The 10,959-nt window shown below is 39.6% G+C and overlaps 1 protein-coding gene across 1 annotated transcript; it reads left to right on the top strand.

Moving 5' to 3' along the window:
• The first annotated feature begins 3,107 nt into the window (after positions 1 to 3,107).
• LOC136545268 (uncharacterized) lies at positions 3,108 to 7,231 on the top strand. The gene is made up of 6 exons (XM_066537308.1): positions 3,108 to 3,432; positions 3,522 to 3,623; positions 3,869 to 4,937; positions 5,034 to 5,557; positions 5,711 to 6,477; positions 6,598 to 7,231. Exons 1-6 carry the CDS (start codon positions 3,262 to 3,264, stop codon positions 7,229 to 7,231), a joined length of 3,267 nt encoding a protein of 1,088 aa, XP_066393405.1. The 5' UTR covers positions 3,108 to 3,261.
• Positions 7,232 to 10,959: the final 3,728 nt, after the last annotated feature.

Here is a 10,959-nt window from a genome sequence, read left to right as displayed (position 1 = left end):
CCTTTAGGATTTATTAGGATTATTGCACATGGGCTTTGAGGGTCGGGAAAAATGAGAAATTTATTATTTTCGGAATTAATTAATTTCATGGATAAAATAATTCTAGAAAAGTCCAGAATTAATATTTAAGCCACGAAAAATACTCCGAGACCTCCCAAAATTTTGGGAAAATTCCTAGAGACACTTTGGAACATGATGAACCCAAATAAAGTATTTGGAGCTCATAAAAATATTGTTGGGAACTTGGAATATAAAGATTAAGGTGAAGGAGGTAGGAATTAAATTGCAGAAAGAAGCTGGAAAATTCCTAGAGATAGATATTCATCTCCTAAACGTATAAAAAACACACATTTTGCACATAGAAATACGAGGTGCGACCGGCATGAATGCAACAAACACGTTTCTACCTTATGATAAATTTTAAATTAATAAAAAAATTATTTTCCTATGTTTTCATGTGCATAAAAATTCACAAATAAATCATTTTAACTCTATTTTTAAAAGTAGCAAATTTTGGGGTGTTACATGCATGCAGTTTTTTTTTTAAATGTAGAAGCCGTGAGGAGAGCAGGCCTGTTGGGTCGGTCCGCAGGCCTAGCAACGGACGGACGGATCGACGCCATGCACAGAGCATTACTGCAAAAGTAATAGATTTACATGATGCGCTAGATAACTGGAAGGAAAGAGGGCCCGCGTGAGCGACAGCTCAAGACCAGGATTTTCTTTTTCTTTCCACAGCTACAATGAAGACTGACCGACGATGTTGGATTGTTGGTTGTTTCCTCTAGCACATTTGTTGTCTCCTAGTAGGTTGCAACCTGCATGGCCTCTGATTTTCTCTTCTCTTCTCTCTCTCTTTTGTATTTTTTTTGGTAGGACCCGATTCCTTTTTGTATAAGGCATAATTCCCTTTTCAGCATTTAGGTCTACAAATTCGGCTCTCCCTGATGCTATCTTTTGAAACAATTGTGAGCTGTTTTGTTTTTACATATCAAATGATGAGAAACATGTGCTCCTTTGCTAAGCCTTTATTTTCTATTTCTTGCTATTAAACTACTTTATTGGACTTCCTGTAGTCATGTATATATGGAGAACATTATATGCCTTATTCTATCAGTACTCTTATCACAAAGAAGGCTGTAACATATATATTATGACCTCATGCTTTCGTCCAAGATATCCTACCCTGTCAAGTACCACGTTCTGAATAACAACATATTTTGTCTCTATGATACTATATAGTCACCTGAAATTTACAAGTTGTAAAGCACTTGGACTAATCAACATGTCTTTGTCTATATCTGAAAATATAAATGTTAAGGACATGTTGTGATTCAGCTACAACTGATACATTCTGTACTCATTGTCTCATTGCGATAAAAAATTACATTTTTGTTACCTGAACTACCTCTATAATTAGGAAGACCAGAAATTGCTAATTCACTATACTCATAGGAAGTATGCTTAAACCAAATCTGGCAACACACTCCAGTGATTCCATATTGCGTCTTCTGTGCAGGCGAGGAAGCGCACCTTCCAACCTAGTTAGACAGAGGAGTGGAAAGTTTGAGAATCGTTATCCATTCATAGTTTGCCCCTTTATTTTTAAATTAGGAAGAATGGATAAAAAAGAGAAAAAAAAGTAGAGCTGGACTAAGCAGCCTAGCTAGCTCCTGGCGCTGGCTTGTCCATTCGGAGAATGGAGGCAGGAGAGGAGGAGCCGATGGCGCCCTGTTGGCAGCGGTGGCAGTTCAACCGAGCAAATAATCGGGCCTGACCAGTCGGACAAGAGAAATTTGCCAACCACTGCTCTCTTTACAAACGATTCTGCACACATGGCTGATTTCTCTCTATACTAGAAAAAAGAGCGCACCTTTGGCGCGCTAGCCCTGTGCTTTTTGTTGGATTGTGAGATGATGAGTAAGATGTCACAGCAAAACGAGGTGCTTCGTCTTTGCTAGCTGGTTTTATGCTTGATTTCTGAAGTTTCCAATAGTAAATTCCTCTGAGAAATCTCTTTTGTTCATTACATATGTCATGATATAATGAAAGTTGGCTGCTATTAGAGTTGACCTGAACCAAGAGCCAATGAATGAGTACAATGAATATTTTTCTGCAAGGACATCATTCCCTTGCATCGTTAATTTTTTTGGTGTATCAAAAAAAGGACATGGCCTCATGCCACTACTAGAGAACAGACTTTAGAACGATGTCCCAATTTAGCATTAGCCTCGGCATTTTTTGCCCCCGGGACTAAAGGACCCTTTAGTCCCGGTTGGTAATACCAACCGGGACTAAAGGTCCCTGCCCAACGGTCGTCCGCGGGGCAGGGATCTTTAGTCCCGGCTGGTATTACCAACCGGGACTAAAGGTTTACCTTTAGTCCCGGTTGGTAATACCAGCCGGGACTAAAGCTTTTAGTCCCGGTTTGGGTTATGCCCCGGGAATAAAGATTAATATTTAGTCCCGGTTTGGACCCCTAACCGGGACTAATTATCCCGGCCTATAATTCTGCTCAATTCTTCCTCCCCGAGCCCGAGCCATTCCATTATTCAAACTCACTGCCTCTGTTCTTCAGCTTGCTGTTGTTCTTGCACTCTCCCCCTCCATTGGTGTTGCTCTTCGATTTTGGAGGTAACAAACTTAATCCACTTATGTTTTATCAGTAGCTTATCTCATTTTGCGATGTAGATGCATGTGTAACTTTATATGTTGGACTTTATTATGATTTTATATGTCATTTTTAGCTCAAAATCACATGATGATTTGCATATATGTTTGGATAAACAAAAGTTAAATTAGTTCATCAAAATCACGCCTCGCTCGTCCTCGCTGGAGCACGCGCCATTCTCGTCCCCGGTGGCTTACGTGATCTTAGAATTAATTTTTCCATGAAATGAAAAACTTAGAAAATTGTTAGAAAATTGTAGAAAATCCGTACTAGTTGAACTTGCGGACCGTGTTCATGTCGGCGAGCATGTTCTCTGCCGAGCGGTAACGGACGTCAAGGAGGAGCTTTGATTCTACGAGGGAGAGCGGCAACGGTCGTGGAAGACCGTGTTCCCTTTCTCGTAGAATCAGAGCTCTTCCTTGGCCAAGTACGGTGCCGTCCGGTGGAGAAATGCTCGTCGAGATGATCACGTAAGCAAGGTCAACTAGTACGGATGGTTATTTATTGAAACATGTTTTTGAGCTATAATTTGATGGATATTTGAAAATATGAAATTTACACTAGTTTGCAAAAATAAGTATAGAAAGTAGATGACAACTGTTACTGGATCCTCGGCCTCTCGTTCGGTTGCGAAACGACTGAGGCCAGAACTCCCTCTCATTATCTGCGGCAAGTGTAAGCAGAAGATTGTGATGGAGTACCGAGTCAAGAGACAGGGACCCAACAAGGGTCGTGTTTTCTACAAGTGCCCGGATCGCGATGTGAGTTTCTTACGCATTTTATAATTATGGCTAATTGACCTGCTTTTCTTGAATATTTTTGACTAAATATTTTTTGGCTTTAATTTCAGTGGGAGGGCAATGGATGCGATGGTTGGTACTGGGAGGAAGATTATGCTACATATGTGCAGAATTTGGGTGCGCTTGAGGTAGCGGATGCTGCTGATGAGGCAGTGAGCCAGCAGGAGAAGCTTATTGATATTCAACAGAAGAATGATTTGTCTGTTTTAGTTGCGTACGATCACAAAATAATTATGTTACTGAAGTGCATTGTAGTTTTAGTTTGTTTAGTGATAGTTGGGATTGCTTACGTTGTAGCCAGGCTTAGTTAATTAATCAACCGTGTGTGTGTCATTTATGTTGTGTAATAAAATACTTAATTATGTTCAAGGTTTTCATAATTTGTCGTGTAATACAGATTATGTCACGCCATTGGATGTACAATGCCGATCGTCGCTCCCAAGACTTTATAGAGGGCTTGCACTATTTCTTAGGTGTGGCCGAGGCAAATAAGCGGGATGGTTTCATATGCTGTCCATGTGCCCTATGTAAGAATTTAAAGGAATATTCAAGCTCAATGAGTCTTCATTCACATTTGCTTAAGTCAGGTTTCATGTCAAACTATATATGTTGGACTAAGCATGGAGAAAGCGGGGTCATGATGGAAGAAGGTGAAGGAGAAGATTTAGACATTGATGACATTATTGCTCAGTATGGTGCCTTTGATGATACTACAATGGGGGGAGATGAAGAAGAGGTAGCGGTAGAAGATGATCTCGGTGATGCTCTTGGCGATGCCATTCGTGATGCACAACAAGAATGGGAAAGTGAAAAAGAGAAAGTTAAGTTGGAGCGCATGCTTGAGGATCATAGGAAGTTGCTATACCCGATGGCCGAAGAGGGGCAAAAAAAGCTGGGTACAACACTGGAATTGCTACAGTGGAAGGCAAAGAATGGTGTATCCGATAAGGCATTTGGGAATTTATTAAACCTCATAAAGAAGATGCTTCCGAAGCCAAATGAATTGCCCACCACTACGTACGAAGCAAAAAAGGTTGTCTGCCCTTTGGGATTAAAAATCCAGAAGATACATGCATGTCCTAATGACTGTATCCTCTACCATGGCAATGAATACGAGAATTTGGATGAATGCCCGGTATGTAAAGCATCGCGGTATAAGATCAGGCGCGATGATCCTGGTGACGTCGAGGGTGAACAACGTCCTAGAAAGAAAATCCCTGCCAAGGTTATGTGGTATGCTCCTATAATACCACGCTTAAAACGTTTGTTCAGAAATAAAGACCATGCAAAGTTGTTGCGGTGGTATAAAGAAGACCGTAAGATAGACAATATGCTGAGACACCCAGCTGATGGGTCCCAGTGGAGAGCGATAGATAGAGAATTTTCAGAGTTTGCAAATGAGGTTAGAAACTTAAGGTTCGCCTTAAGTACAGATGGTATGAATCCTTTTGGACAGCAGAGCACTAGTCATAGCACTTGGCCAGTTACTCTATGTATCTACAACCTTCCTCCATGGTTATGCATGAAGCGGAAGTTCATTATGATGCCGATCCTCATCCAAGGTCCGAGGCAACCTGGCAACGATATTGATGTATATCTGAAGCCATTAGTTGAAGAACTTCTAGTTTTATGGAACAAACCAGGTGTACGTGTCTGGGATGAGTACAAACAAGAACACTTTGACCTACGAGCAATGTTGTTCGTAACCATCAATGATTGGCCTGCTTTAAGTAATCTTTCAGGTCAGACAAACAAAGGATATAATGCATGCACACATTGTTTTGATGACCTTGACAGTATATATTTGAAAAGATGTCGAAAGGTCGTGTACCTTGGCCATCGTCGATTCCTTCCTTTGAACCACCAAGTAAGAAAGAAAGGGAAGCATTTTAAAGGTAAGCCAGACCACCGGAAGAAGCCTCATAACCGAACCGGGGAAGATGTACTCGCAATGGTCAAGGATGTGAAAGTAGTATTTGGAAAGGGACAAGGCAGTGAATCTGTTCCCAAAGATGCTAATGGACATGCACCCATGTGGAAGAAGAAGTCCATCTTTTGGGAGCTACCCTATTGGCAAGTCCTAGAGGTCCGCAACGCAATCGACGTGATGCACCTGACAAAGAATCTTTGTGTGAACCTGTTAGGATTCATGGGTGTGTACGGGAAGCCAAAGGATTCACTTGAAGCACGCCAGGACTTGCAGTGCATGAAAGAACGAGACAACCTTCATCCAGAGAAGACAGGTGATGGACGTCATTACTTAAGTCCTGCTAGCTACACGCTTAGCAAAGAAGAGAGGGACAGCATGTTCGAATGTCTAAGCAGCATCAAGGTCCCATCGGGATTCTCCTCCAATATAAAGGGTATAATAAATGTGCCAGATAAAAAATTCCTAAACTTAAAGTCCCACGACTGCCACGTGCTTATGACGCAATTGCTTCCAGTTGCTTTAAGAGGAATTCTACCTCCACATGTACGTCTAGCCACCGTGAAGCTATGTGCATTTCTCAATGCAATTTCTCAGAAGGCAATCAATCCAGTGGAACTAGCTACTCTACAGAACGATGTGGTTCAATGTCTTGTCAGCTTTGAGTTGGTGTTCCCTCCATCCTTCTTTAATATCATGACACACATCCTAGTTCATTTGGTGAAGGAGATTAGTATTCTTGGACCTGTGTTCTTACATAACATGTTCCCCTTCGAGAGGTTTATGGGAGTCTTGAAGAAATATGTGAAAGTCCGTTCTAAGCCTGAAGGAAGCATCGCCCAGGGCTATGGAACAGAGGAGGTCATTGAGTTCTGTGTTGACTTTATTCCTGACATTGCTCCGATTGGCGTTCCCGAATCACGACATGAGGGGAGACTCAGTGGTAAAGGAACTTTAGGGAAGAAAACATATATTGGCATGGAAGACGATTATTTCAATAAAGCACACTACACAGTTCTTCAGAACTCGTCATTGGTGCATCCGTACATCGAGATACATAAGGAGTTCTTACGATCCAAGTTTCCAGGGAAGACTGAAGCTTGGATTAGGCGTCAGCACATGAAAAGTTTCAGTGGTTGGTTGCGAAAAGAATGTCAAGGCGATGACAATATTGATGAGCAACTGTATTTGTTGGCTAGGCAGCCATCGTGGCATATCCTCACGTACCAAGGGTATGAGATAAATGGGAATACATTTTACACAGTTGCCCAAGATAAAAGGAGCACCAATCAAAATAGTGGTGTTCGCATAGATGGCACAGATCCAAATGGGAATATACAAACATATTATGGCCGCATAGAAGAGATATGGGAACTAGACTACGCACCTAATTTTAAAGTCCCTTTGTTCCGGTGCCAATGGGTGAAGCTGACCGGAGGAGGGGTAACAGTCGACAAAGAGTATGGAATGACAACAGTGGACCTCAACAATATTGGATACAAAGAGGAACCATTCGTCCTTGCTGCCGATGTGAGTCAGGTGTTCTATGTGAAAGACATGTCTACAAAATCAAAGAGAGGAAAAAACGAAGACATCAACTCAATGATCAATGAGCCAAAGCGCCACATAATTCTTTCTGGAAAAATAAATATAGTAGGAATTGAAGACAAGTCAGACATGTCAGAAGATTACGAAAGAAATGTCCGAATTCCACCCTTCATAGTGAAGAAAGATCCAAGCATCATGTTAAATGATGAAGACACTCCATGGTTACGACAAGATCATAACCAAGGGTCATACGTCAAGAAGAAATTCACTGTTGTGCCCGCATGATACAACGATGCATGTTTAATATATTATGTTTTAGAGACGGATATTATGTAATATGTTTTCGGAACCCTAGATTGTCTAAAATTGAAAAGTTTTGAATACCAAGTTTGTTCATATCATCAATATCTACAATCCTTATATAGACCATTTTTTCATTTGAGAAAGCTTGAACAAAATGTAGTTCAATTTTCACAAGTGTGTGACATAGTTTTAGAAAATCTATAAGAGATAAGGAAAATTGTGACTAGTGTTTGATAAAAATTACTCAAATGGGAAAATAATCTATGTAACAATTGTAGATCTTGCTGAGATGATCAAACTTGGTATTCAGAGTTTTTTCATCTGAGGTCATTTAGTGTCTCATTTGAGCAAGTTTGACCAAGTCAAATTTGGTCAAATGAAAAAACAACACTTTGACCCTAGTATTATGGACTCTAAATGACTTCGAATTGAAAAGTTTTGAATACCAAGTTTGTTAAACTCAAAAAGATCTACAATTGTTGTTTTGGTCAACTTTCCATTTGAGAAAGTTTGGATGGTTCAAATTTATGATTTTTAAATTTCGACGCCTACAAACTAGTTTTCGGAACCCTAGATTGTCTAAAATTGAAAAGTTTTGAATACCAAGTTTGTTCATATCATCAATATCTACAATCCTTATATAGACCATTTTTTCATTTGAGAAAGCTTGAACAAAATGTAGTTCAATTTTCACAAGTGTGTGACATAGTTTTAGAAAGTCTATAAGAGATAAGGAAAATTGTGACTAGTGTTTGATAAAAATTTCTCAAATGGGAAAATGATCTATGTAACAATTGTAGATCTTGCTGAGATGATCAAACTTGGTATTCAGAGTTTTTTCATCTGAGGTCATTTAGTGTCTCATTTGAGCAAGTTTGACCAAGTCAAATTTGGTCAAATGAAAAAACAACACTTTGACCCTAGTATTATGGACTCTAAATGACTTCGAATTGAAAAGTTTTGAATACCAAGTTTATTAAACTCAAAAAGATCTACAATTGTTGTTTTGGTCAACTTTCCATTTGAGAAAGTTTGGACGGTTCAAATTTATGATTTTTAAATTTCGACGCCTACAAACTAGTTTTCGGAACCCTAGATTGTCTAAAATTGAAAAGTTTTGAATACCAAGTTTGTTCATATCATCAATATCTACAATCCTTATATAGACCATTTTTTCATTTGAGAAAGCTTGAACAAAATGTAGTTCAATTTTCACAAGTGTGTGACATAGTTTTAGAAAGTCTATAAGAGATAAGGAAAATTGTGACTAGTGTTTGATAAAAATTTCTCAAATGGGAAAATGATCTATGTAACAATTGTAGATCTTGCTGAGATGATCAAACTTGGTATTCAGAGTTTTTTCATCTGAGGTCATTTAGTGTCTCATTTGAGCAAGTTTGACCAAGTCAAATTTGGTCAAATTTGAGCAAGTTTGAGCAAGTTTTGAAACAATTGTAGATCTTGCTGAGATGATCAAACTTGGTATTCAGAGTTTTTTCATCTGAGGTCATTTAGTGTCTCATTTGAGCAAGTTTGACCAAGTCAAATTTGATCTCATTCGAGGATGCATGGCGAACTTGTTACTGTAGTCAAAATGAACATTTTTGGCTGATCTAGTGCTGCATGTCGTTCCCTGGAGCCGGCTACTGGGCAGAAATTTGTGCTTGCTCAACTAGATGGCCACACACGCCAGCAACACTGCATTCTAATAAGACACGAGACATTTCTGTCCTGGTCTAGAAGTGGTGCCTCTAAAATATTCAGTTCTCCTACTGGTTGTCTTGCACGATCATGTGATGCTCTTGAACCCCTGAATAGAACTTCCCCTAATGTCTCCCATTCCCAAACATTTATAGACTTGTCAGTTGCGACTTGTGACACATCTTATTCTACTGCATTGGATAAACACATTTGTCAAGAATTTTCATCTGACTCCATGCGCATTCTCTCTATATATTGATGTATGTGGCAACCGTATATACAGCTATGCGATGCTTTGTCTTTGTCTTTGCCATGACATCTTATATGCTCCGCATTGTGAAGTGGACAGCCTCTTAGGGCCCACATGACTGGCCAGGCGTGTACCAAGTGCCCATTCGCCAACTGTCACATTTTATTCAGCGTTGGGAGTTAAGTTATATATAGGGGAGGATGGTGGAAATAGTTAGTAAGCGATGATATTGCTTTTGCAGAACGATAACTGTTTGGTTGATGATTGAATACTAGAAATTAGTGATGTCGAACATATGAAATATACACATTCTATGGCGAGGCACAAATTTTTTTACTCTGGTCACTAGTTCATAACTCTTAGTGCATTGAGAATTTTAAGAGATTAAGATCTATGCTTTTATGATCTGAAGAAACATGAATTTTTGGTGTCCTTGTTCCTGGTGGATTGGGTACTTAGTAGTTTTGGATATTAATGTGCTGTTTGAATTAAGTAATGAAGCGATCCACCACCTTCTCACTGCTCAAATTGTTGTTTGGTTTGAGCATTGATTGTCCATCACCATCTCGTTCTTCAAGCACATTTTAGTAAAGCAGATGGAGTCGTAGTGCTGAATTTTTTCTCGTCTATGCAAGACAACTGCATACCATTACATTTAAAAGAAGAGATATCAAAAGTGAAACACCAACCCACACAAACCACTTTTTTTTTGTTACATTGGTGCCAAGGATAAGAATAAACTGGACCCACGCAACCGAGCAACCTTAACTAATAATCCCAAGCCGCACCCAATCCCTAGCACCCTCTCAGAGCAACTCCAAGAGATTGTGTAAAATAAGAGCCTAAAATCCATGATTTAGCCATTCTCTAAAATATAACATCCTCCAAAAGAGTAGAGTAATGCAACAGCATTTCTAAATTTCTCATTATCTATTTTTTAAAGCTGATATGTCAAGCTAAGATTGGTTCGCTCCCCCATTTCCTGTACTCCTGCCATTTGCATGCACACCACTAGGCAGATGGCGAGCCTTCACGGCATGCTATTTTTGCCCAGCAAGAAGTGCGGGATGGATGACTTGTTATTTTAGAAAACATGATAGAATAGCGGTTGGAGCCGTGATTTTTCCAAAAATACCTAAAATAGCATTTCACAACACAAATTGTTACTCTCTTAGAGTTGCTCTAAACACCGAAGGTGCCCCTCCTATGTGTCACCGTCCATGTCAGCATACTGGTCCACTTCTCCACCTTTGCATCTCTCACGTCTCGTGCTAGTTTATTTTTCACATCTCCTTAATCGAATGTTGATCCTTGATCCAATGACGAATCATCTGTCTTCTTCTAACTAGATCGGCAAGTAGCTTCTTATGATGATAGCTGGATTTAAATGTCACCTAAATTTTATGCCAGTTTCAGGTGTATAAACTATATATAGTACGTGTGCTTAAAATGGGAAGGATGATGAGGTGTTTTGTAGCCATGATTTAGTCCTCTGCGCGTTGACTATTTCTCTTGCATGTTTCATTTGGCCCCCATTATCCCAACCACCGTGATCTTTTCCGTGAGCATGTCTTACTAAAGTGAACTCCTAGGATCACCACAACATTTTAACTGGCAGTAGATTTTGTAACCGAACAATACCACACGGTGCCTCTTGTTTAAAGTTTTAAAACACAAATCAAAATCAAAATAAACTAATTAAGTCAAAATTCGATCAATTTAGGTATCTTTTCATTGCCAAGCCTTATATAGGATCGGA

This window comes from Miscanthus floridulus, chromosome 3 (assembly GCF_019320115.1).
Source record: "Miscanthus floridulus cultivar M001 chromosome 3, ASM1932011v1, whole genome shotgun sequence".
Lineage (NCBI taxonomy): Eukaryota > Viridiplantae > Streptophyta > Magnoliopsida > Poales > Poaceae > Miscanthus > Miscanthus floridulus.
This window is presented reverse-complemented; position numbering and strand designations above follow the sequence as displayed.

Coding starts and splice junctions, on each gene's coding strand:
- LOC136545268 (XM_066537308.1), top strand. CDS start 3,262: ATGACAACTGTTACTGGATCCTCGGCCTCTCGTTCGGTTGCGAAACGA. Junction 5,558..5,710: donor CCTATTGGCAAGTCCTAGAG/GTCCGCAACGCA, acceptor CATCCAGAGAAG/ACAGGTGATGGACGTCATTA. Junction 6,478..6,597: donor AAGGAGTTCTTACGATCCAA/GTTTCCAGGGAA, acceptor TTTGTTGGCTAG/GCAGCCATCGTGGCATATCC.